This window comes from Mustela lutreola, chromosome 12 (genome assembly GCF_030435805.1).
Source record: "Mustela lutreola isolate mMusLut2 chromosome 12, mMusLut2.pri, whole genome shotgun sequence".
Taxonomy (NCBI): domain Eukaryota; kingdom Metazoa; phylum Chordata; class Mammalia; order Carnivora; family Mustelidae; genus Mustela; species Mustela lutreola.
Genome location: NC_081301.1, coordinates 42,666,495 through 42,694,262, shown reverse-complemented (window position 1 = coordinate 42,694,262; position 27,768 = coordinate 42,666,495). Strand labels below are relative to the sequence as shown.

Sequence of the window (27,768 nt, the reverse complement as noted above, 5' to 3'; positions counted from 1 at the left end):
GGAAGTATTTAGGAGTGGAAGTGCTGCATCATATGGCAAGTAAAGTACTGAAATTGACAAGACTGCCCAATTATTTTTAGTGGTTGTACTACTTTACACTCTTATCAGCAATGTATGAGAATTCCAGTTGCTCCACAGTTTCACCAATACTTATCAACCTTTACCTTTACCTTACCTGCCTATTCTTAGCTGTGCAGTTCTGATAGTCATCCCCTGATGATTATAACACTGGGCATGATTTTATGTGATGATTGAGCATTTATGCATTTGTGTGAAGTATGTTAAAATCTTTGCCCATTTAAAAAAATTGGGTTGTCTTATTAATAAGTAGGAATTCTCTTTATATTCAGGATACAAGATCTATGTCAGATCTATGTATTGTATGTATCTTCTCCAACATAGCTCGTGTTCCACTATTCATAAAAATGATTCCACAAACACTGATACCTCCCTTTCTGCTTTCCATTCCACTTCCCCTTGTCCCCTAATCCTTTATAAGTGCTAGTTCCCAAGGAGTAATTCCATTATGATCAGAGAACTTATTTTGTATGACTTGAATCCTTTTAATTTATTGACACTTGTTAATGGCCCAGAACATGGTCTATCTTTGTATGTGTTCCATGTGCTCTTGAAAAGAATGTGTAATCTAGGGGCGCCTGGGTGGCTCAGTGGGTTAAAGCCTCTGCCTTCGGCTCGGGTCATGATCCCAGGGTCCTGGGATCGAGCCCCACATCGGGTTCTCTGCTCGGTGGAGAGCCTGCTTCCTCCTCTCTCTCTGCCTGCCTCTCTGCCTACTTGTGATCTCTGTCTGTCAAATAAATAAATTAAAAAAAAAAAAAAAAAAAAAAAAAGAATGTGTAATCTATTGTGGACTATTGCTGTGTTCTATAAATGTCACACCAAACAGGTTGACAGTCTTGTTCAAGTCTTTTATGTCCTTGCTGATCTGGATAGATTTTTTTCTTCTAAAGTCCTTCATTAGAATTTAGCCTCTGTACAATGTAGCTCTAATATTTGTCTTCTTGTTCCATGAAGCACTGACAGAAGGATCTTCAGATCTCCAACTCTAATTGTACATTTGTCTACTTCTCCTTACAGTTCCTGTTTTGCATATTTTGAAACTGTTACTAGGTAAACAAGCACTTAGGGCTGTTATGTCCTCATGCTGAACTGACCCCTTTGCATTACAGAATGATCTTTATCCCTGGTAGTATTTTTTGCGCTGAAATCTGCTTTTCTATTAACATAGTCATTCCTGCTCTTCTTTGATTAGTGTTGGTATGGTGTGTATTTTTCCATCCTTTTCATGTTGTTCTTTATTTTTTTTAAAAAAGATTTTATTTATTTATTTGACAGATAGAGATCACAAGTAGGCAGAGAGGCAGGCAGAGAGAGAGAGAAGGAAGCAGGCTCCCCGCGAAGCAGAGAACCGGACGTGGGCCTCGATCCCAGGATTCTGGGATCATGACCTGAGCGGAAGGCAGAGGTTTTAATCCACTGAGCCACCCAGGCGCCCTGTCCTTTATTTTTAAGGTGTGTCTTTCATTATCCTAACACGGCTTTTCTGAACAAATAATTGCTTAGAGACAAAATTTTGAAGATATTTTATTCAAAACTCTCCATCTAGGAGAAAAGACATATATCAATGTTTACACATGCTTTAATAACTTATTTCACTGTACAACTTACATTCTGTATCACAGTACAATAAACCAGCAAAGAAAATAATCAGTACTCCTTAGTATCATCTCACCTAGAAAGCACTGAGTAAGGGGTACAACAAGGTGTTATCTGTAAATTCTTTCATGACTAAGCCACAGAGGGCCAGTCATCCAGTACCATTTGTGTCTATAAATCAAGATGTCTATACTTTTCCGATCAGTGATGTGAAAGGCTAATTAGGACCTTTCAGAAAAGAACATGTTGGTTTTGGTTCAATTTGGTGAGCAACAGCAGAGGGGCTTTGTCACTTCTATCCCTTTCTTATAAATATTTTTCCCTTTTATGTAGCTTCCACAGTTTTTAAATAAAAATATTTTTGATGCTTGTATATACTATTCTGTCAAAACTATTCTAGTGCAGAATTATATTAATCAGTTATTTTATAGCTAGCAAAATGGTCCAAACACATTAAGGAAACACAAGAAATTGATCACTTAGTTTTTGCCCAAGTAGCACCTAGTAAAATAGCACATCAGTAAAGTTCTTCCTGCTTTCCTCACGTGATGCAGGCAAAGAAACCTGCCAACTTAAAAAATATGGGCAGAAATAGAAGAAGAAAAAGGACAAGGTATTATTCTCTGCTCCTGAAAAAAAGATCTTACTAGTTAGTACATTCTCTATTGCATTCTATAATCTCGGGAGTCACAACTGCCAAATCAGGGTGAGAATCTACAAGAGGAAAATAAGATAAAAATGACTGACTAGTGTAATCTGTACTTCTTCTAAGTCATTATATTTTTCAAGAAAAAAAAAAGGCACAGGAGGTACACATTTCAATTTGGCTCAAAAATAATAAAAATTTAAATAGTTGGCAATAACTATTAAAACACAAAATCCAATTTCCTCTCTTTTCTTTGACAGAGCTCAACAAACAAGTACACAAACAAACACACACGCTGGCTATAGTTCACCACAATCCATGTATAGCATGACGTTTTTACACAGACTGAACCCTAAGGTCTACTAAAGTCTATAAAGTAGGATCTAATAATTGATTTGAATTAAACATCTGCCTGCTCAATATATTCTTCCTAAAACTTAACCTATGTTCAAGGAACACCAAGAGATGAAAAGACAACTAGTATTTTATCTGTGAAAACTAACTCAGATTTCACTGTGGTACATGTAAACCATGAATTGTAAGTTTCAAACAACAGTAGTTGTGGTCAAGTTTATACTCCATTACGTATCTTTAAAAGATAGCAATAACATTTACTATGACTGTAAACCTAAGTCTGTATCCCAGGATAGCACATCTAGGGAAAGATGCACCCATTATAACAACACACCTGACATCCTCTTACAAGCTTGTGACAACTGTAGTGTAACTAACTTTAACTGCATTGCCGAGCAGGGCTCTAGGACATGAACCGAGGGAATGATGTTTCCCATACCACCAAGCTACTTCAGCAGCAGTCATGACTGTGACGAAATATACTTAACAAGTTACACATTTAAAAAGTCATTAGAACATCTCGTTCTTGTACACTAGTATAGAAAGGTCTTCCAAAGATAAACGAGTGTAAGCCTGGTTTAATTTTCTCAGCTAGAGCCATTATTATGTTAAGGTCGCCCTCTGCTGTTAAATCAAGGTCTATCTTCAGATTCCGTAGAGATTTAAAGGGCTTTTTCCCCTTCTGCCTATAAATAATGAAGAAAAAAAAATTATATTTAAAAATATAGAAAATGTCCCAAAGGAACAAAACAAAACACAAAAACACAATGCACAAAGGTTTTCATTCCATGTGGTTTCACTTACGTATCATCTTCTATATATTTTATTAGTGTCAAGGCTTTTCTGTGAAGGACGAGTAGAAACTGTGCAAGGAAAGTACTCCTGAGTGACAAACCAGGTTTCAAATGAAAAACCTACAGGAAAATGAATCACTTTAATAAATTATTTGCTCCAATTCTTCTTATACAGCATGTTTTCATCACAGTGTTGACAACGTGGCAGATAACACACATTAGAGTAGTTCTCCACAACCATTTGCCCTGATGCCCCAACAGGAAGTAGAGTCTATCTAGAGCAATCACGTTTTTCTGAAGTCATCTATTTTATCTTTGAAAATGAACTCAAATTTTGCATCCTACCTCAGAACACATCCCTATTTACTTTATTATTAAGAATCATGACATGGGGGGGCGCCTGGGTGGCTCAATGGGTTAAAGCCTCTGCCTTCGGCCCAGGTCATGGTCCCAGGGTCCTGGGATGGAGCCCCGCATCAGGCTCTCTGCTCGGCGGGAAGCCTGCTTCCTTCTCTCTCTCTGTCTGCCTCTCTGCCTATTTGTGATCTCTATCAAATAAATAAATTTTAAAAATCTTAAAAAAAAAAAAAAAAAAAAAAGAATCATGACATAGGGCACCTGGGTGGCTCAGCTGGTTAAGAAGCTGCCTTCCGCTCAGGTCATGATCCCAGGGTCCCGGGATTGAGCCCCATGTCGGGTCCCCTGCTTCTCCCTCTGCCCCTCCCTTGGCTTGTGCGATCTCTGTATCTCTCAAATAAATAAACAAAATATTTTTAAAAAATCATGATGTAGGGGCGCCAAGGTGGCTCAGTCTTAAAGCATCTGCCTTCGGCTTAGGTCATGATCCTGGGGTCCTGGGATCAAGCCCTGCATCGGGCTCCCTGCTCAGCTGGAAGCCTGCTTCTCCCACTCCTACATACCCATCCCTGCTTGTGTTCCCTCTCTCGTGGTGTCTCTCTGTCAAATAAATAAATGAAATCTTTAAAAAAAAATCATGTTTTTATTTACTTTCATTTGTTTCATTACATATTTAACTTTTTCTGCCCACATCTCCAAATAAAACTGAAGTTCCCAAAAGTTGAACCATGCTTATAGACCAAGGATTTGAGATATTCTTCTCTCTCTGCTACTGGGGGTAAGGGTACATGTGTAGTGGTAGAATGCTTTTATTCAGCTTGAGAAGCATGGCATTAATTGCATGACTATGAATAATCCCTGAATTATGCAATATGTCACAGACCACATAGACCTGGATCTAAAGTTATGAGTTAATCTAAGGACCTCATCATTTCAAAGCTACCTCGATTATACTGCTTCCTGGCCTGGTCCCCAGAATATTATGACAAAGCTGTTATATTAAGAAATAAGGCCCATATAATGTATAATTTCCTTCAAGTGTTAAATAGATATTTTTCAAAAGAATGAGACAATAGCGATGTTATTATTTCAGTATGAGTATACTGTTTTAAAGACATTTTGGCTCAATTAAGGTATATAAAAAATATTCTCCCTTCCCCAAAAGAGTGATAAGTTAGTGGTTGGAATTAAAACATTATTTGACTAGGATATATTGCAAATTTCATTGTTAATATATAGGCTACACCCATTAGCAATTCAAAAGAAGCAGCATGTAGACACTTTAGAAAGACCTGAAACATTACAAAAAGATAATGGCTTAAAAAAATAATGACTTAATTCTATTATGTTACATATATAATGTGGTATACATTAGAAATGTCGTATACATTAGAAATGTAGAAATGCAATGTAGTATACATTAGAAAACATATCATATCATTCATTTTGACAATCTCAGGTTTAACATTTACCTGATCCAGGAAGGCTTTTACTAAGGTGTCTCTGTGTAAGACATCTTGAAAAATATTCCTATGAAGAAAACAGCCCAAATGTTGAAATGGCTACTTTCCAAAATCTCTCACTCCAGCCAATAAATTAAATTCTTAGAAATGAAATATTACATATAAACATATTTATGAAAATTGTATGTGTGTATATATATATATGTATATAAATATAAATATATTTGGAAATAATAAATATATACTAATTTTAACTCAAGGATACACTTGTGTTTTACTGGAGTTTGTCAAGCCACTATGTCATTATTTTTCTCTTAAAGATATAAACAGTCCCATGGGGTGCCTGGGTGGCTCGGTGGGTTAAAGCCTCTGCCTTCGGCTAGGGTCGTAATCCCAGGTCCTGGGATTGAGCCCCGCATCGGGCTCTCTGCTTGGCGGGGAGCCTGCCTCCTCCCCTCTCTGCCTGTCTCTCTGCCTACCCATGGTCTCTGTCTGTCAAATAAATAAATAAAATCTTTAAAAAAAAAAAGATATAAACAGTCCCAAGAATAGCACGTAAGTCGCTATCAATCTATCTTTGAACCGTCGCCTTATAAAAAAATGTTGAGAGCCTTAGAAAATAAATATGATTACTATTTCCTGCCATCTCAAAAAAAATAAAACAACAAGAAAAATAAACACCATTACCAGCAAAACCCAAAACAAAAGGTTAACTTATGTTATAGTAACTTGTAAACACTGTTCAGGAAGAAAAAGATAAAAGGCTAAATGCTAAGAGATATTCAAGTGGGATTAAGGAACATCGTGACCACTGAGTTGTATCAACAAACCTATCACCAGGGGAGTTACATGAACTAACTACTCAGGAAAGTGTTATCTACCTTGACAATGATCAGAATAAGAAATTAAGACATAATACACCCCAGAGATCATGTATCTCTAACACACCATAAGGTAAGCAATTTTTCACTGAAAATGGTAGGGATCATCACTGAACTGACAAGAAAGGCAAACAAAGAGGGGTATGTGCATAGAGAAATAGGAAAGTACCTAAAATTTCCTACTCTAGGAAATGGGTGTACCAAATTACAGAAGAAGGAAACTGATGGAAAAAAAATGCAGCAATGCATGATTACTAGCTGGCAGCACTCCTTTTCACTGTCTCTGTCATCAGTGAATCAGATGAAGTGACGCATTAAAAAAGTTTATTTCCAGTGACTCACTTTTCATGTAGTGGCAGTGAGTGAGATTATTTTTAGAAGTTAAAGTTAAAATGATCTTAAAAATAAATAATATTGCTTAAAGAAAACTAAAAAGTAAAATAGATATGTAATAGGTAAATTTAATATACAATCTAATGGTAGAATATTATTTTTGGACAATTTCATGTTCAGAAAATTTACTTTGGAGTTGTAAATAAGTTTTAAAAATTAATGACCTTATTTTTTTTTATCATCAGTAAAAGAAGACTAGCTGGCAAATCGAAGTCTGTCAAATCCGTGAAGCAATCAAACACAACTGGTTAAAATGAGTAAGAAATGCTAAAAGAATACATATACCTCTTCTAAAAAAATAAAAATAAAATTACTAGATGGTAAATCCATTTTAGAGTTAACTAAATTCCCCAAGAATGAGCTCTGAAGTAACCACAAAAAGGGGAGAAAATACTAAACACTTCAGGAAAGAAGAAAATGATTGAAAGCATGGATTAGTTTTGAGAATTCCTACACATGTACCACAATTACCAATACTTGAAAAACTTGTCACCCAGATACAAAACAGAATTCCGGTTTTGACTAATTCATTTCCTAAACTAATTTCCTTCACACTTTCCACAGAACCCACAAAAACAGTGGAGAGCTGGAAAGAGATGGTCCTAACGATGCGTTCTTTCTTGACTTAGAGACATGTGAGGCTGGGGATCCTGCGGATGGGGTGTTCCTTTTCTATGCTTTCGGTCAACATCTTCTGTGTGACTATTGGTGCTCTGCATGTCCCCTGGCTCAGCTTCCAATGTTTCTTACAAATACAGGACAGGGTTGCTGGCTCCAATTTTATTGCTGCTTTATACACTCAAACAAGAATTAGCACAGTTAACATTTATTGAGCACATTATATGTGCTGGGCACTCTAAATTGATTAAAGAGAACCATCAGGATATACTGCATTTCTTCTCCTGATTTAGAACCTAAGTATTTGGTTTGGGTTTTATAATTCTTTTTATCATTTTCCCCCTCTCTAATTGGGCCCACTTTCAACATTTTATCATTACTTGTTCTTTATTTAATTTACTGATCAGACTTTATGAATAAAAAAAATGAAAAACAATATAAAATGCAAATAAAAGAATGCTCTATAAACATTTTCACAGTTCTGTTGTATTCACATATCAAGATAAAAAAGACTCAGAATTATTTCTTTGGTTTAGATAACAAGACTTTTAATGGCTCTTACATATTAGACTGTAGGCAATGTAAGTAAGTGTTGGGTCTCTATATTAGACAGTCCAACCTTACCAGCACCTATTACCATGCCTAGGGCCTCAATATATATTTGTTATGTAACTCCTTGAATATTTACTTTTAGGGACTAATCTAACCTATCTCTGCAAAACATAATTATATTAATAAAAATAGACATCTAAGGAAAAAAAGGCAAGCTTAACCAAATTATTTCTTCGAGCATAATTCTCTTAGTAGTATTTCCTTCCTTTCAAACACAGGCTTTTGTTTTTACTCATAAAAGGTACAATTTCATAACACTGTTTAACAACAGTATCATTACATACAGATCTGGAGTGAAGCTTTCGTCTGTACAGATGATAGTATCCTGAGCCATGTCTTCTTCTGAAGTGGCTCTCCAGAACGCTGTCAGCTCAGACCTCATGTATCTACGCTGATTATAAATATGTTCGTGACATGGTGGCATCTGCTTGACAGTATTGACGTCCACATCTATGTGTGTGGTGGGATAGGGAGCATACATGACTTGCCGGAAGGGGAGCACAAAGCTTCCAGTTGAATCCTGTCATAATGAAAAGAAAATTTACTCTCTTATATGCCAAAAGATATGAAGAATTATTTTTTAATTAGAAAAACTGGCTTTCCCAAGTCCATCTCTGGAAGTTTACCTCAGGAAATTAGTCACGATAGTGTGCAAAAGTTTTAGTGATATGTGCACTACAGCATTGGTTTAAACAGTAAAATACTAGAAAATAAGCTAAGCAGCAAAAAAAAAAAAAGTGCTTAAATAAATGAAAATGTTTTTTGTTTACTTGCTAAAAATTAATTTGAAGTTTATGTATTGATATAGAAAGATTTTCATAACATATTGTGGAAAATGGAGGTTAATATATGTGGAGGTGGCAGGGAGCTGTGTCAAAGATACATACAGAATAGAAAGATGAGAAAGATATATGCCAAATACATGCCAATAGTGGTTATTCATTGGACTATGAGATTATGGGGAACTTTATTTTCTTCTTGTTATTCACATGTTTTTTTAAATCTCAATGAATATGTATTTTTATAAGTAAAAAATGGACTTCTTTCCAGGTATTGTCATTTAGGCAGTTAAATACCATGTAAGAAGTATCTACTGTGTATGAAGCATGGTGGTATTGGTTACGAATACAAGAGAGACTAGTTTAAATTTTTTACTCTTCTAATGCTGTAGTAGACATCTTTATAAGTCAGTCTTTCCCCTTATACAATTGTTTCCCTAGGATGGAATTCCAGAAGTAGAGATAGTAGGTTAAATGTCTGAACATTTTTAAGGCTCCTGACATATAATGGTAAAGTATTTTCTGAAAGGCTTAACAATTTATACATGTACAGAAAACTGCTAAATATTTTTTCATTAAATTATAGCTTCAAGTCTTCCTCTACGCATCTCATAGAGGTCATTTTCACGGATAAAATTACATAATTAAATAAGAGGGTGCTGAGGAAATAAAAGTACTAAGTACCCTATTATGTCTGATAAAAAGAAATTCTAATTTTCATATTTGTGCAATTCAAATTAGAAATGAGTTTCCCTTAAGTAGTTTCTGTATTTAAATATTTAAACATTATTCTAAGCCCAGAGCATGCACACTACTGAAAATGCAAAAGCTGATTATAATTTTTATTTGCAACACTTTTTAAATATATTTTTTTCCCTTTGCTATGCCTAGATTCTCAAGAAAGCATTCACGATGAATCACATAAGCATTAGGAAATCTACTTTCTTACATCTTTTGACTATAACTGAAATATCAATGATAGATTCAGTAAAGAGTCTTCCCTGTAATTACTGAAAATAAATGCTAACTTACCCATATCTGCTTTGCTCCCTGAAAAGTGGACTCAATTAGTTAGAGAAAGACAAGTACCATATGATTTCACCCATATGTGGAATTTAAGAAAAATAAACACCCTCCCAAATCCAGACAAACCTAAAAGCAGACTCTTCTTTTAAATCTTTTTTTTTTAAAAGATATTATTTGACAGAGAGACAGAGATCACAAGTAGGCAGAGAGGCAGGCAGAGAGAGAAGGGGAAGCAGGCTCCCCACTGAGCAGATAGCCTGACACGGGGCTCAATCCCAGAACCCTGAGATCATGACCCGAGCCAAAGGCAGAGGCTTAACCCACTGAGCCACCCAGGTGCCCCTAAAAACAGACTCTTAACTACAGAGAATAAAACGATAGTTACTAGAGGGGAGGTGTGTGGGGGTGTAAGACAGCGAGTGATTAAAGAGTACACTAATCACGATGAGCAATGAGTAACGTATAGAATTGTAGGATCACTATATTGTATACCTGAAATTAATATAATGCTGTATGTTACCTATACTGGCATTAAAAAAAAAAGAAAACGAAAAGCAGACTCAAGTAAATAAAAATTTTTTTTAAATAATTAAAAAATACACAAATGTGAATATATATCTGTGATTTGTTCAAATTCTATACACAGTTCTTGAAGACAGGAAGCAGTTTAAAATTTTCTTTCAATAAATGATACAGTACATAAACAAAAAATGCTAATGAAAATTCAAATTCTTTTCAGTTAAAAGAAAAAAAGTACCCATTTTTGATGTACACTTGATTCAAGCACATATTAAAAACAAATAATCCTGAGGTCAGATAGGCAGCTATAGGAAACCAAAGAGAAACACACAAAAAGATACTCTAAGATGTTTTACTCATACTAATTATAAATCTGTAAGACATATACTCAATACTCAGTTCCTTGGCATATAAACATGAGATGTACTACATGCTAACACTCAAAATATATTTATAAAGAATGTCAAAAATGATTTTAAAAAGTTGCTTTCAGTTTGACAAATGGAAGTTATACCTTTAGCAGACCTTGTACAAAGAGCCCTGACTCGTACTTAAATGATGATTCTGCTTCACATAATCTGGAACATTTTCTCTCTGCTGGAGTCAGAAAAAGGCATAATGTTCTCACTATCTGTAAAAGAAAATATTTTAGAATTAAAATAGGGAGTTAAAGGCCACTGGTTTGCTTATGAAAGAAATGTGAATAGAAACTTCAACTATTATTGTCAATAAAATACATCCTGAGAACAAAGTATTCCTTAGTCACCTTCAGGAGTCCATAGGACATCACAGTTGTTGCTTAAAATAGGAATTCTGTGGTCAAGTAAGTTCGGGAAATGCTGGTAAATGCACTGTATGATATTTCAAAACCTTTAGTGTTTATGTATTGTGACCTTCCAGATGACTGATATAATATGCATACTATATTCAACATATTTGACCATGGAACCCTTATCTCACTAAGAACTAATGACTTAATTATTGATTTTATCTCCATAGAGTAGTAACTATTTTTCAAACAAACAATTCTGGACAAGAAAACTAAATGCAGTTAAATTAGGCAGAATTATGGCTCCTGTTGAATGGTGAAATCCTATTATAATCTCATTCCAATAGAATGAGAATTAATTCTATCAAATTCGACTTAAAATAAGCAAGCCATTGGTTGGGGCTTGGAAATCTATAATTCTAACAGGATTTGATCTATAGCTCTATTAGGAAAAGTAAAAAGCCATTTAAGTATGTTGGAATTCAGACTATGTTCAGACAGTTTTTCATTATAGAGTGATGGCAACCGTTTCATATTAAAAAAATAAAAAACAAGCAATTATGCCAGAAGAGGATGTGGGATGAAAAAAGTGTTTTAAAAACAAAAAGCCCCTCAGGGTGCCTGAGTGGCTCAGTCAGTTAAGCATCTGCCTTCTTAAGCGTCTGCCTTTTTAAGTGTCCGCCGGCTCAGGTCATGATCCCAGGGTCCTCTGATAGAGCCCCACATCGGGCTCCCTGCCCAGCAGGGAGTCTGCTTCTCCCTCTGCCCTTCCTTGTGTGCTCAGTCTCTCTCTCAGACTGTCTCAAAAAAATAAAAAATCTTTAAAAAGTTAAAAATAAAATAAAATAAAATAAAAACAGAGAGCCCCAACCACAGAGCCGCCTTCTTTCAAAAAGCTACTGGGAAGTCCTTCTGTGAAATCCAAAGGCTGTAGGTGACACAGATAGAAACCTACCTTCTTGGGGTAACAAATATAATAATAAATTGCTAGACTAATAAAGTAAGAGGTATACTAACCTTTCATAAATGGATGTATGAAAAATGTAATTTTGGTAAATTAAGGATCAGGCAAGCATACAGGGTAGCTTATTAAAAGAAAAAAATACAAATGAATTTGTCAAGGACATAATTATTTCTAAGATAATTCCTGTGTAAAACATAAAAAAGAAAAATCAGGTTTGCTTAAATTGATAGATAAGTGCAACTTACCTCTTTCTAATTAACAGTCAGTGAAGAAAAGTACAAAATCCCTTAGTTTTTGCCTAATGCTTGGAAAGATTCTGTTTCCCTCTCCCTCTGGCCCTCCTCCTGCTTGTGATGGCTCTCTCTCAAATGAATAAATAAAATCCCCTTTTAAAAAATAAATTTATTTATTTATTTATTTGTTTGTTTGTTTATCTGAGAGAGAAAGAATAAGAGAGGGAGTATGAGAAGGGGAGGGTCCGAGGGGGAAGCAGACTCTCCTCTGAGCAGGACTCAATCCTGAGACTCCAGGATCATGACCTGAGCCCAAGGCAGTTGTTCAACCAACTGAACTACTCAGGTGCCCCCAAATGAATAAATAGATCTTAAAAAAAAAGGTACATGGTTATTATCCTATTTATTAGAAGAGATGTCAGAAAACAGAAGACAAATATTTTTTAAAAATACCTTCTTGTAAGAAATTCTTAAAACTATACAATACTGAGAACTGTATAATATTTATGAATTATCAAAATGAAATGGATAAATGATTTCCTATTTAAGCAGTTGAACTTATTTTTGTCACAGGGTGTCACACAGTAATTTAGCCAAACTGTATTACCTCCTTATACTATTAGATTGTCTTGACTGCAAGCTAACTTTTAAATTATAATCCATGATATGTTAGCAGCATTAAGAAGTCAGATTATTGGCCAGATTATAAAATATATTACCTTATTTACTTTTTCTGCACTGCTACCTACGACGACAGAACAGCCACAGGTTTGCAAGTGTGAGCTGATGGCACTGCAAGGAGAAGGAAAAAGATGAAAAAACACTGCCAGTAAAAAAGTCACAAATGAAAACAAACAAACAAAAAAGGGCAAGTGAACTTCAAACAACTGAGACTAGCTTGATGAATGCCAAGCTACAAGAAAAATGCCATCTCTTATTTCCTATAGTACTTTACATTTTCCTCAGGCCTTTCACAGAGATTCTCCCATTTGAACTTAAAACTCAGTTAGTAAAATATTACCATTTTATAGTGAAAGAAACTGAGGTGTAGAGAGGTTAAGTGATTTATTTAAAATCAAATGGGATTAAAAGTAATTATATGAATGGCTGACAGGCAGCAGAATCAGCACTGAAGTGCTTCTGAGTCAAGCTATGTAAGGCTTCTAGGTTAAAAACACTCACGTCTCTGAGATTCTCTGAGGAAAACTCTATGGACATAAGAAGCAAATGCTTTATCCTTTCATTTCTCATTGAAAAAAATAAAATTTCACAATATTCTTTAATTGTAAAGAAACACTAAGGTAGAAAATGAGATTATACATGCAGAGAGAGCACTTAGTATAGAGACTGACTCACAGGCACCTGATAAATTTTGGCTGTTATTATTGTTACTACATTTTCCTTCAAAGAAAGAGAAATACAAAATGTCAGCTATTATGTACTTATATGTTACAGGCACTGTTTTTATGCTTAATATGATTTATCTCACTCAATTCTTACAACAAATCATATGAAGTAGATACTATTATTATTCCTATTTTACACATGAGGAAATGGGGGCACAGAGACTTCAGGTAGCTTGCCCAGGTTCACAGAGCAATAACCCAGGGAGTCTGGTTTCAGGGCCCACACTCTAAAGTACTAAAATCTGCTGAAAGAGAGAAGGATCAGAAAAAATACAAATAATTTTCTTTTCTAGGCCTAAATAACTTAATTCCATACAAATGAAATTTAATTTGTAAGGGTTCTGTGATATTGTGATTTTATATATGGCCTTCACCCCCAGTACCCCAAACCCTTGGAATTTCCCAAGTGTAGGAAATGATAGATATACCTTTGTTATGTTAATGAGGCAACTTTGGGAAAGCACTTAGGATGGGGACTGATTTGCAGGTGGAGCCAACCATGTGACAAGGGTTAAAACTTTCAGTCCCTCCCCTTAACTTCTGGGGAGGGAAAAGGGGCTGGAGGTTATCTCCAACGGCCAATAATTTAATCAATCAGGCCTATGAAATGAAGCCTCCATGAAAACCTAAAAGGAAGGAGTTTGGAGAGCTTCTGGGTTAGTGAACACGGGGATCTCGGGAGAGTGGTATGCCTGGAGAGAGTACGGAAGCACTTCACTCTTTTCCCAGACCTTGTCCTAGGCATCTCTTCCATCTGGATGTTCATCTGCATCTTAGATTCTATCGTTTATAATAATTAAGTAAATGAAATGTTTGAGTCCTGTGAGCTGCTCTAGCAAATGAATGGAACCCAAGGAGGGGGCTGTAGGAACCTGATTTATGGCCAATTGGTAAGAAGTCCAGGTAATAACCTGGAATTGTTACTGGTGTCTGAAGTCCAAGGAGGGGATGGTTGGGACGTTCAATCTGTTGCCAGTCAGTCAGATTGGTGTCAGGGGGGTAGAGGAGACACAGTCTTGTGGGACTGAACTCTTAACCTATGGAATCTGACACTCTCTCCAGGCAGAGAGTGTCAGAACTGAATTAAATTGCAGGACACTGACTTTGTATCTATAACATTGTTTGTAGGGAACCCCCTCGACGCTGAAAGTGGGTCAAAGAACTCCCTTCAGTTTTAGTTTCAGCTTTAATGAGAAGTAAAGTAAGAAACCAGAACCAAACAAGAGACCAAGATTTCTTGCTGGGACACTGTGGAAACTCAGCTTCCTTAAATATTAAAAGAGTAACATCAAATGTATCACAGACATGTCATAAATGAAAAAATAACACAAAGCTAAGTAATAGTTTAAATATGCAACACTGTTCCTAGAATAATTTGGGTAGCTAGTCTCATTGTTTTCATCCTTCCAAATTGTGTCATAGGTGAGCCTAAGATTTCTACCTGCTTTATCCATCTCTTACAAAAAGAAACAAAATCCTTACTTGAGAAGAAAGCCTTCATGACAGCTGTCACCAATATCATCATCATTGAGCACTGTGTCAGCTATCTAAAACACACAAAAACAACAACAAAGTTATTCTGGCTATACTACAGCATTGAAATAACACTCTTTAAATACACAAGTTTTCTGAACTTTGGGTTTAATATGACACATTGCCCTCATTTCTAAAGCATCAAGAATCCCAATAAAACAACCTCTGTGCACTCTATAAACTTCTAGAAGAACAAATGTGAAAACTGGTCAGGCAGGTTAAGCAATAATTTTGACAAGAACAACTTCCTCTTGTGGGCTGTCAGAATCAGGAGACTAAACTTAATGACAAAGTCAGAAAGAAACAAGAATAATTTTCCTAAATATTTCTATACACACACAGAGTGTGTGATTCAAAATGCCAACAAATGATTAAGAAAACTAGATTAGTGAATGTCAATAAACTTGTGCTAACCACCATTGAATGGAATACTGCTTTGTTACAAAAAGTATCGCACTAAATACTGATTGCTTTTAATAAGGTCTGGAATTCTCCTACTTCTAAGAAATACAAAAGTAGTGAAATAAAACTAAATAAATGTAATTCTGCCACAACTATCACTGACCAAAAAAAAGCCTCTGTTTGGCTATAAAACTCAGGGTTTTATATGTGTTTGCTAAAGAGGCTGATACTTCATATGAACAGTATATATGACAAAAAATGCATACTACTAAAATTAGAATACTACTAATATACCTAACAGTAATATAACTCAAGAGAAGTGATAAGAGGTACCATTATTTCTATTTAATAATATAAGAAAGAACTTACATCTATTTCTTCAGGAACACTGTGTGATTTCATAGATGAAAGCAGTTCCATTACAGGAATTACTTCGCCAGTAAGCATTGGAATAATACTCTGACCCTGTACAAAAAAGCAAAATGAAGTGAAGAAAACTACACAATGAAGGTATTCCTGGCTTTCTGAAAGCTTGAGTTACACCACTTTGCTTTTATGAAAGACCTACATTAGTACCTGTTTTCGATAACCAAGAGAAATCTGAAGAGGATTTCTGCTTTTACCAAAAAAAAGGTGAAAAGCTAAAACAGTGTCGAGCATTTGTTTTGAAGGACCCATTACAGAAGGTGGCGCATAGCCTGAGTCCAAGGACGGCCTGGCTGAGCTCCTGCCCTGGGAACTCTACTCAGCATCTCAGCATCAAGCTGCCTTGACTTTGGACCGTGTCTGTGAGCATCTGTGCAGATATAGAGTGTCTCAAAGATGGGTGATCTCTCATTTAGTCATTACCATCACCCCGCCCCAAATTCTTGAACCATCCTGAATATGTAAACTTTTAGAGAGAGAGATGACAAACTTCTTGTAACATATCTGTTAATTTTTAGCTAAACATGTTTTTAAAATCACATATTAAGAATAATCAATAATAGTTTTTTTCTCACTCACCTCTCAGGAAACTATTTTGTTCAAACTTTTCACATGTGTCTTTAAATCTCAGTCATTCCTAGAGTCATTTTTTGAGTGATTATACCCAGTTTTTCAGAAACTTGGGAATTTAAATGTGATGCTGTCTGTGGAAATTTTATGCCAAGTCATAAGCCTCCTTGCATCCTATAGAAGGTTTCATTATTTTAAAAAATTCATCCTGTAGTAACCTCCAAACACAACCACTCACTGTTTCTGCTCTTTAAAAGAATTTTTTAAATGCCTGCTCACAATTACAATCAACACATGCAATTCAACAATAATGACTAGCTATAAAGTGATTTCCTTATAAAGTGATTTTATCAGATGATAGCTACAAGCATCCAAAACTTGCACTGAATGAAGTCAGTGACTGATTCCAGACTAATGTGTCATCCCCAAATAGTATTTACTTATTCAAAATAAAATCATGCACATGATATGAGATTTGTAAGGATTCAATTATCCAAAATAAAATCATGCACATGATACGAGATTTGCAAGGATTCAATTTATCAGGCAGCTTCTTTGCAGAAAGGATAACTGTAGGAAAATATCTTCCCCTATGTTTAGGCATATATATAGTGCCATAAACTATAGGCATATATATAGGCATATATATAGTGCCATAAACTATATCTCAGATATTTACTGTAACTGAATGCATATCCTCATCAAAGCTCAACAAAAGAACGACTACAAGCCTGAACACAGAAGAAACTCAAAAGAAAATACAGGGTTCTCTTCCTCTTGTGACTTCTCTAACTTGAACTTCTTAGCAGGACAATGTTTCCCCTTTAAAAACCTCCAGTTTGTCTAAATATACAGAAGAGGATAACATTTTAGAAGAGCCCTTAAAATAAAACTTAAGAGTGGTAAATTTTTTAAGTACAGGTCTGGTTTGAAAAAAAAAAAAGTCCCAGGAAAAACAGAATTTTGTTGGGTCTTAAATTTCTTTATTGTTAGGTAATTCTACTAACTACTCCATAACTAGTTGGTAAAAGTGCCCCCAATGCTTGGCACTCAGTGTTCATCAACCAACAAGGCCAGGCATCTCTGGGTAAAGGGAAACCTTTTCTGGTAAGTGTTAGACCTTTCCCCAGGATTACCTCCTCTGACCTGGAAGGTTATTTACAAAAATACAGATATAATAACAATTTTGTAAAGGAAGTCATTTTATAGGGTTTTGTATTTTCCTGGTTTAAGTTCTGTATATTCACAAATTTTTAGAACAGTTACTGTTTAAAGTACTATTTTGTCTTAGGCATGCTGTAGGAGAACCAGAATAAAGACAACCCCGTCATCCTTAGACTAGAGTTCAACACAAGAAATACTGAGGGTGGCCAGAGGCAAGGGGAGTTAAGGCAAAGAACTCTTTCTCCACTGGAGATTCTCCTTCAGGACATCTCTGCCCTGCAGTGAAATGGTTCGTATTTAATTTCCATAAGGGAAACCACATTGATGCAATCATGCATCTCAGACCCTGGTGCCTGTACCCTAAGGAGATACAAAGCCATGGGAAAACATAGCAAGTTTCCCAAGAGACTTCACATAACCAGAAGGCTGATCAGAAAGGTGAGGAATATCACTGGTAAACTGCAACATTAAATAGATAAAAAATAACTAAAATATAAATCATGAGTTTTAAAAATCCAGCATGAGACTTCAAGTAAATATCATGCTTAGAACTGTCTGTTTCCCCAGCTATCTTAGAGGAGTATACTCACTTCCCTCCTATTATAACTACGTCTACGGAAATGTTTAAGAACGAATGCCTTAAAAAAAATCTCATATAAAACTTAAAATTTTTACTATGAACCAGTTATTTAAAACATACTCTGGGCAAACAGAAAAAGAAAGGTAGCAAAATTGCTATTATTAACTTATTTAACTAAGTCTAAGATATGAAAATTTTCATCCAGTTTATTCCATTTATTTCCATAAAGGTTCTGTTCATTTTCATACTGACTCTGTCAAAATAGGATTGGTACAGCTTCAAGGCAGTAAGAAAATTAGCCCTCACTCTTCTATAGATGCATGACATGAGTTTGGTGGTGTTTGATAGTACGCAGTCTGTACCTTACCTGATCTTCCATTCTTTCCGTGCCTTCTAAGACTATCTTCTGCACATTTTCTTGCCTTTCCTGAGCAAGAGAAAATTCATTAAAATTAACAAAACATTGTGATATTTGTTTATTTTTCACAATGTAGTTAAGTGGCAGACATGTTATTGTGTAATTCAGTTCATGAGAAAAATATTTTCCACATTAGGGCAGAAAAAAAAAGGGAGGGAGCAGGAAATTAATACAACAAATCCATTTTCTTATAAACAATACAAAATAAAATAAAAACACCCTTTTCTCTGCAGGTAAAAAAAGATAACTTATCAGAAAATAGTCAATGTAACATGTGTGCATGGTTTCACAAAGGAAACTAATGGTTTGTACTTTTCAAATTAAGAAAGATCAAGTTATATGTATCTGGGCTTTCCTGATTTAAAATGATTTTCATAAACATTTAAAATAAAAAAACAGGGTGCCTGGGTGGCTAAGTGGGTTAAGCCTCTGCCTTTGGCTCAGGTCATGATCTCAGGGTCCTGGGATCAAGCCCTGCATAGGGCATTGGACTCTCTGCCCCATCTCCCTCCCTGCCTCTCTGCCTACTTGTGATCTCTGTCTGTCAAATAAATAAATATTAAAAAAAAAAAAAAGAAAGAAAACACAGTATGCAAACATAGTAAAACACTCTTCTTCTCAAAGATACTACTCCGCCTTACTAGGAGTAAAAGCCTTACAAAACTAATAGCTATTTAACTAGTATCAAAACTGTACTAGTGTGATACTAGTACTAAAACTGTAAAGCAGAAAGGAGAGTTAAATTTGTTCTTCATGTCTGCCAAAAGTACATGAAAATATAAATATTACTAAATATTAAACTATAGCATTTAGGGGAGGAGAGTAATTTCCTCTGGCTTGACCTACAATTTTTTTTTTTTAAAGATTTTATTTATTTATTTGACAGAGAGAGATCACAAGTAGGCAGAGAGGCAGGCAGAGAGAGAGAGAGGAGGAAACAGGCTCCCTGCTGAGCAGAGAGCCCGATGCGGGACCCGATCCCAGGACCCTGAGATCATGACCTGAGCCGAAGGCAGCGGCTTAAACCACTAAGCCACTCAGGCGCCCCTTGACCTACAAAATTAAAAGGAACATCTCCTAGAAACTACTTCGTGTAACCTCCTCATTTTACAATTTTCAGAACTTGGCAAAGAAGTTAAAGAGACCAAAGGCTACATGGCCAACTGCTTAGGAAACACTTGTTTTGAACTGCCTGTACCTACACACAGTATCAAGTGAAAAACAGGGTCATGCAATGCAAAAAGAGAAAAGGTTTTATAGTTAAACGTTTCCAAGACAAACCTAGACTCTAAAGTTTACTACGATATTCTCAAGTTCTCTAAGCTTTAGCTTTTACTTGTACCATAGAACTATCATCTCCTACCTTCAAGGGTTATTATAAAGACCACTGACATCAGATTACTAGAACTATCTAATAGGGCAGATCCAAGTAAGAGCTACTGTATGAAGTTAAGCGCATGTAATTTCTAAAAATTAGATATAAATGCATCAGAAGATAAATTTTCAATGGCCAGGTTAGCATGATTAATAAGCTCAAAAACCACTCACCTTGTGCATCCATATCCTTCCTTTCCTGATAATGTGTGTTAATCTATCAACACACACTCTGTGAAGTGGGAGGTAGAAGCTGAGTTCTGTCTGTGGAAGTATAATTGATAGACCGTATGTGCTCCTATCTCCATTCCAGTTTCCATCAAAGATTAATGAAACAATAATTACTCCTTTTTCAGACAAGACAAAAAACTTCACATCTATAGCCCCACTCTCTGCATTTCGGAGGATTTCTCCATTTAAGGTGTGGTTGGCAAGAAAAGTTATTTCTCCATCGCTGAGAAGTAGCTGTTCTGTCTTTGGAGCCCAAATATGTCTAACTCTAGGACCAAGAATATTGTCCCAGTAAGCAAAAGTAGCTGCTAATAAAGGTGATTCACCACTCAGAGCAATCTCTGTCTTGGCAACAGCTGGAGATGGTGGTGGACAGAGATTCGACATCACTGCATCCCATTTACCGTATTATCCAAATGCTCCAGGGATATCTAAATAATAACATACAAAACCAATGATTAGGTTCAGCAATTGTAAAGTCATACATCAGAAATTCAAAAGATTTGGGCCTATGTGGTTCTTTTCTTCAGTCAAAAAGGATTTGGAGAGATGCCTGGGTGGCTCAGTGGGTTAGGCCTCTGCCTTGGGCCCAGGTCATGATCTCAGGGTCGTGGGATTGAGCCCCCCATCAGGCTCTCTGCTCAGCAGGGAGCCAGCTTCCTCCCATTTTCTCTGCCTGCACTGTGCTTACTTGTGATCTCTGTGTCAGATAAATTAAAAAAAACTTAAAAAAAAAAAAAAGATTTGGAAACACATCCCCTACTAGAATAGACATTTGACTACCATGGCAGGTGCACACTAAATACTTGTTAATACAATGATAATCTTATAATACATAGTAACTTGTCACCTATATTCAGGGAATATACTTGAAAATCCAAAGTATTAATGATCCAAAAAAGGGTCTTTGAACATTAATATGAAATGTCATATACTAAAGCTCGTAGAATAGACCCTCACTGCCCCCAAATATCCAGTCTATGTGCAATATAATGATTGGATATTTGGTTCCTAAACCACAGCAACCAAGAGAGCAAATTGGGAAAGGGAGAACTCAGCTAGAGGCCACCATACCTGTTGTGGGTTGAACTATGTCCCCTCCCCCCACTAAATATATGCTCAAGTTCTAACCCTTTGTATTTATCAATGTGACCTTATTTGAAAATAGGTATATTCGAATTAAGATGGGGTCATACTGGATAAGGGTGGATCCTAGTTCAAGGACTGGTGTCCTTATGAAAGATTTAGAGACACATGGACGAAGAGGAAACAGGGCTATGTAAAGACAGAGATAGGAATTAGAGTGATAGGACTACAAGCCAAGGAAAGCCAAACACTGCTGAGAAGTACTGTGAGTTAAGAGATAAGGAAGAGTCTTCCTTACATCTTTCAGAGAAGCATGTCCCTACAGATACCTTATTTTGGACTTCTAGTTTTCAAAACTGTGAGAGAACAAATTTTTGTTGTTTTACATCACTCAGTTTGTGGCCCTTTGTTATGGCAGTCCTAGGAAACTAGTAAAGACACCTGACAGTAGGAACACCTTAAAGCTGTTAAAAGGTGGTGGGGGTGGGAGAGAGAAAAAGTAAAGGAAAAGAAAAAAGAAAAAGAAGAGAGAAAGAAAGGAAGAAAAAAAGACAAAAAATTTCAAAGACACAATAAGCTAGAGCCATAATAAAAAAAATGAGGTAACAGTACTGTTATTCTCAACAAGCTCTCTGGGTTTCAGGATACTAAAGCCCAAGACTGGTATCTGAAATAACACTGAAACATCAAGATGAAGATAAATATGTTTAATATGCTTCTTAAATTTAAGAAAGCAGTGCAGCAGTACTAAGTTCATTACAAAGAGTTCTATACTAAATGGCTAAACTAAAAAGCTTCAGTTATTTAGAACATGTAAAGAACAAAGTGACTCAATGGCTATTAGTAAAAGCCTTTCACTCTGCTAAGAAAATAGACACGGAAAGAAAAACTAACTGCCCAAGGTCACAGAGTCCAGTAAGAATCAAGGTCTCCTATAAATTTTAACCCACTGAAATCTTAACACTCTAAAGCTATATACTCTCTGTGATTTTAGTGTAAAATGTATCATTCTGGCCCAATATTAAAATTGAGGGGTGCCTGGCTGACTCAGTCAGTGAAGCATGTTACTGGATCCTGGGGTTGTGGGTTTGAGCCCCCCCATTGGGTATAGAGATTACTTAAAAATAAAATGTTTTAAAAAATTGAATACGTGTATTGAAAGGCCTAAAGTGAAAAGAACCATAACAATTACATTAAAGCAAGTCTAAAATTGGGGAATCTATTCATTGTAATGATAAAGGGTAGCAATTTATAGGTGAATTATGATATACCTATCTTTGCCTATGGGACTGCTTTGGGAGGCAGCATTTGCTCTATAACAACAATTAATTTACTTAACGAATTTTATCTACATCTTGTCAAGAGAGTTCAGAGACTGCTCAAAAGCAGTGGCTTCTATTTTTAGAGTATCAGATGAGCATTTTTATCATGCATGTCAAGAATAGGTATACAGAACTTGGCAAAACACTTTATAATATGCATGTGTTGAAATGACAACGTAAAGGCAATTAATGATGTATTTTTTAGTTCAAGAATTCATTTAGGGAATATTTACTTTTTAATGTGTTATATCAACATAATAGTCTTAAACGTACTATCTTGGACATAAACTCTCTAGCTTATTTAATTATCCACTGTTTTGAATAAAATGTAAACAGTTTACAAGATAGCAAACAGGCATGTAATTTGAATTCAAACTGTAATGATGCCATTGTCATCATTAATAATAAACTGGGGGCAAGGAGATGAGTTAACACACAGCCACGAAATTATACTGTAACATTTTCCTTTTGTTCTTTCTTTTTGGATAAAAAAGGTGAATAATCATAAGAACAATATTTTAACTCAAACATTTCATCATTATGTTGGAAATAAAAGCCTTTCCTAAAATCAAACTGAGCCCCAGCGCAAAATCTGGTTGGATTATGCGAAAATTTTAAACTGTGAAAATTAAATTATTACAGACCATTAATTACATTTATATTCATTGCTATTATCATTAGAAAGAAAACAAAAGACAAGCATCATGTTGAATTGCTTAGGTTAAAATTCTTCCAAAATTAATACTTTTGAGAAATGAAATGTTACAGAGAAGTATAATAAGGAGAGCTGTAAAAATAATTTTACTAACACTTAAACTCATCATCTTTGGTGAGGAAAATCCATATACATAAATATGACTGAAAAAATTCAGGTCAAAACCAATAGTCTTATCTATATATCTACAGTAGTTGGCTACTCCAGGTTATCAAACATTAGCCATAAGAGTCTTTTGAGGGAAGCCAGGATCCAAATTGGGTGACACGGTGGCTTTCTACTCCTGTAAACAAAGAATAGGGTTCATGAGGATGTACCCAATATACTTTCTGAAAATAATCCAACATATGCAGACATTAAAGATTATATTAATTACTATCTGTTAAAACTGTTAGCAGAGTATAAGGTTCAAAGCTTTGCTTTTTCTTAAACCTTTGCTAAAAGCTAGCATCTCTTCTCCCACTGGTATTTAGAAAGTTGATTGGTCCACTGCTGTTGTAAATCCGAATTCAGACATCATAAGGCTCACAATTCTTGTAACCATGCTTTCTGTTTATTTTCTAAAAGCCCTAAAAGCAGCAGGGTCCTAAGCCAGCCCACTTTCCAAAAACAGACGCTGCCCAGGCCAACTTTAATGACAGTGAACTGTTAACACCAGACTGTTTGCAACATTTTCTAAGTTTTTATCAAAATTCGCAGATGAAATTTTTATCAGTGTTAGTCTCTCACTGATCCAAGTTTCTCACATAATAGGCAGGCTAACACACACTACTCCTTAGAACTACTTAATTAACATAGAGCCCAAGGGCAGGCTTGAAAACTAGGAGTCCTCATTGTTTTTTGTTTTTGCTTTTTCTCCGAAAGCAAATTTTGGACTCCTAACAGAGCCAAATAAAGAGACTATTTTATCAACTTCATAAAGAGAGAAAAAAAATTTTTTTTTTAACACCTAGGTGTAACTTTCCTGGAGCAGGTTAGTGCTGGCTTTGTGCACAATAAGCAATGTGGTCTAGAACTTCTCTCATTTTTGTTTTAGATGTATAAAGAGTAGTCAATCATGAGGCGATTTCCAACTAATTCAGGGCTTTCCCAGAGTGGCAGGGTTTGGATGAGATGCTGGCCAACGGTATCTTTGTCACATAACCCCATCATATTTCAAGTATTCTGACTCCGTATTATTAATCTTCCATATATTCTCGCTTCTGTAAGGTTCCCAATATGTTAAAAGTTTTCTAAAGTCTGTTAAAGATGGTTATCAAACAGTCTTTTTCAAATTAAAAGTACAAATTAAATGTACAGCCAGACGTGTTGGGTCCCCTTGCTTTTCATCACAGGTGAGGGATGGAACAGTCTATCGGAACTTCTCCACTGGCCACAGGCACCGTTACTTCTCTAAGGCCTAGCAATCTCCATTGTTTCTGAAAGGGTCCTCTCTCTCGGGCAAGAGCATGACCTCCGTCTGTCTCCTGAACACGGGAGCCTGGCGGGGCAGGGGGTGATTCACATGCCGTGTGGGCACGTCAGACGTGTAATCAGTGCACTTCTTTCTGCAGCAGATCCTATCAGTCCGGTGATGCTCAAGTCATCATGGTCACTTCCTTTATGTGTAACCTCACTGCCCTGAAGCAATCAAGTCAGGACCCACACAGTGGGAACACAACCCGTCTCGAATTGCTCCTCAAATTCACAGAGAATGGGCAATCTTTAGAAACCTGCTTTCAAATTGTGTAGCCATGTGGGATCTCCCCCCACACCTCCCCGTGCCACTCCACCCGGCTTTATCTCCGCTCAGACCCGGGCTTGGGGTTCACCGCGCCCCACCCGCCCTCTGGCCTTCCCCAGAGACAGGCTTCTCAGTGCTCGAGGCGCTTTCCCTCGAACCCGCGGCGCAGGTGGTCCGACGGGTCAGTCTGGGTCTCACACCGAGTGCCCGGGAAGCGGCCGGCTCGCGGACCGCCGGCGGGAATGAGGGCCAGAGGCCCAGTCCCCAGCCCCCGGTCTCCGTGCCGCCGCCGCCGCCGCCGGGAAGCCGGGGGCCCGGATGGAGACAACTACTAGTCACCAGCTGGAAAACCCGATGCCGGATTTCGGTCTGGGAGCACAAGCCGAGCCCTGGGGAGAGCTGCTGCCACCGCCGCGGCCCTCGCACGGTCCCTGGACCCCGACCCCAAGCAGTCGCCTACCCGCCGGCTTCTCACTCACCCAGTCGCCAACGCCTGCGACTCAGGCGCCGCGGGCGCAGGGACCGCAACCGCAGCCCGGCCACCGCCCCGCCCCACCCCTATCCCCGCCCCCACTCGCCCCGCCCCCGGTCCCGGCCCCTAGCGCGCGTCCCGACCCCGAACCCGCTTCACGCCTCGGTTGTTTCACGCTTGGTACTCTTCTTCTGGGTAAATTTTACCCAGTGGTTCGCCAATCACCTTCAACGAATACTACGACAGCAAGGGAGGGGAGAAACGGTGAGGAAAACAAAAGCGCACACCTCCTAAGCACACGCCTCCTGCTCTCTCTGGACCCCGCCCCCGAAGGGAAGCAACCGGGCAGCAGGGATGGTTGACGCGTCAAGCGCCATCTTTTGCGTGGGCGGAAGAAGTTGCTGCTTCGTTTTCGTTTCCTCGTGAGCCGCCGTACCTTGGTGTTGGCGTTTTCGATTTGCCATTACGTGAGCGCGCGAGGCCTGTGGAAGGGGGCGGGCCAAACTTGCTCGGTCCTTTTGTTCCATGACGTGATTCCTGAAAATGTTGAGTAAGGTGTTAGCCGAGGCAGTGCTGTTTTTAGTGGCAAGGGCTGCCCGCTCCGAGAAAGCCCAGTTGGTAGTTGCGAATGGGTTTGTTTGTGCTTGGCAGGCAGCGGGCGCTCAACAAGTGTGTGTTGAATACATGGATTTTTTTCCTTATGACACAATTAAGTGAGCTGTGACTCCACCCCAGGTCTGGTTAGGTAATTTCCTTTTTCCACAATACATAGTCACCGCAAGTCTGTCGTCTTCACGTTGTAAACATTTTCGTAAGCTTGATTTTCACACTTTTAAACGTCGTGTTAGTGGCACCGTGTGAACGAGTTGAGGCTTTTTAGCCTTCGGGTCTGCAAGGGTATATATTCACGCCACAGATGAATGGCACTTAACATTTTTCACACTAAAAATCATACAGCACATCTTTATCACTCACGGAGGAAAAAAAGGAAGACTAAATACACAAATGCCTCCCTCAAACTTCTGCCCTCTGCAGAATTAGACACCTTATCCAATCAGCGCCATATACTCTTAGAGCACCAAATAGCTACCATTTATCTAGTTCCTGTTGTACGTCTGGGACTGTGCTCCTTAGTCTAGGGAAGAATTGTGTTTAATTCTCCCAGCCTATCTAGGGTACAGATACCGTTCTCCAGTTCTGTGCAGTTTCAAAGCCCACTGAGACCTGAGGACATGAGGCTGCTGCTAAGTTAATGACAGCTCTTCTCAGGTAACACCTATAGGAGATAATACTAACGAACCCAGTTTAGAGTAAAACCGAGATTCGGGTTAAGTGCTTGGGGAAGAAGTAAAGTGCCAAAAATAGCTTTTTGTATGTCAAAAATTTGCCTATATACAGAATAATATCCTTAAGTCTCCAGCAGGTTTTCGGTTTTGTGCAATATCAACTTCAGAACAACTGTGTTTTCTAAATTCTGTGTGACCATGTGGAATAACATAGATAATTAAAGTGGGTCTCTACATGTGATGTTTTGTGGCTAGTGGATGTGAATGTTTTCCCGCACGTATAACCAATTATTTAGGCATTGTGCACAAGCAGTAGCTTGTATGTTTTTCAGTGAATCAGAGCAAAAACAACAACAACAACAAAAAAAAATAGGGCAAAAGTAATTATGGCTTAGTAATGTGATCCATAATACTTGTATGTATAACATTTTACAGTTGAGGTGTGAAATAGGACAGATACCCCTTCTTCAGGGAACCAAAGAAAAAATTTGGCTCTAAAAATTTGGTTCATATTACTAAATACATAGTAATATGATCCATATTAGCAGCACCAAAGGATGGCTTGGGAGGGATTTAACCCCTATCTCCTCCAGACTCTGTCAGTCAGCCCAAATAGGCCACCTAGTGAAAATAGTAACTTGCCATCTAGTGAAAATAGAAATTTTGCTATTGAAATATTTCTTCAAGCAAGAGTCCTAGTCCTCCATTTCCAACCAGAATCTCAAGACTTTCTTTAGCAATTTTTGAGCTATCCACCTACCCACATGTTAATGAACAATCATATGAAAAGTGTCTACAACTAGAAGGGGAGCAGTGAATAAGTAAGAGGTTGGACTCTGGAATCTTTGCCTTTGATTAGTTGTGAGACTTTGGACAGCATATGACTTCTTTTGCCTCAGTTTCCTTAGCTACAAAGTGGCAAGCAGAATAATTTCTTATGGGGTTGTTGTGAGGCTGGCCTGTAGTAAACTAAGG

General features: G+C 37.3%; 1 protein-coding gene across 5 annotated transcripts; it reads right to left on the bottom strand.

The window, feature by feature from the left end:
- Nucleotides 1-1,589: 1,589 nt before the first annotated feature.
- C9orf72 (C9orf72-SMCR8 complex subunit) lies at nucleotides 1,590-25,880 on the bottom strand. Of its 5 annotated transcripts, none has more exons than XM_059141806.1 (12): nucleotides 25,658-25,678; nucleotides 23,407-23,595; nucleotides 20,133-20,620; nucleotides 18,534-18,593; nucleotides 15,796-15,891; nucleotides 14,974-15,038; nucleotides 12,805-12,877; nucleotides 10,634-10,750; nucleotides 8,080-8,315; nucleotides 5,301-5,358; nucleotides 3,482-3,591; nucleotides 1,590-3,363 (listed from the first exon to the last, which is right to left on the bottom strand). In XM_059141806.1, exons 3-12 carry the CDS (start codon nucleotides 20,574-20,576, stop codon nucleotides 3,177-3,179), a joined length of 1,446 nt encoding a protein of 481 aa, XP_058997789.1. In that variant the 5' UTR covers nucleotides 20,577-20,620; nucleotides 23,407-23,595; nucleotides 25,658-25,678; the 3' UTR covers nucleotides 1,590-3,176. The 5 variants fall into 5 exon arrangements, with proteins under 5 accessions (XP_058997789.1, XP_058997787.1, XP_058997788.1 ...); XM_059141804.1 differs by having other exon boundaries at nucleotides 25,651-25,670; XM_059141805.1 differs by lacking the exon at nucleotides 25,658-25,678 and adding an exon at nucleotides 25,515-25,604.
- Between the last annotated feature and the right edge of the window lie 1,888 nt (nucleotides 25,881-27,768).

Coding starts and splice junctions, on each gene's coding strand:
- C9orf72 (XM_059141808.1), bottom strand. CDS start 20,576: ATGTCGAATCTCTGTCCACCACCATCTCCAGCTGTTGCCAAGACAGAG. Junction 18,594..20,132: donor GAAGGATATGGATGCACAAG/GTGAGTGGTTTT, acceptor TCTCTTGCTCAG/GAAAGGCAAGAAAATGTGCA. Junction 3,592..5,300: donor TAAAAGCCTTCCTGGATCAG/GTAAATGTTAAA, acceptor ATTTTCCTGTAG/GTTTTTCATTTGAAACCTGG.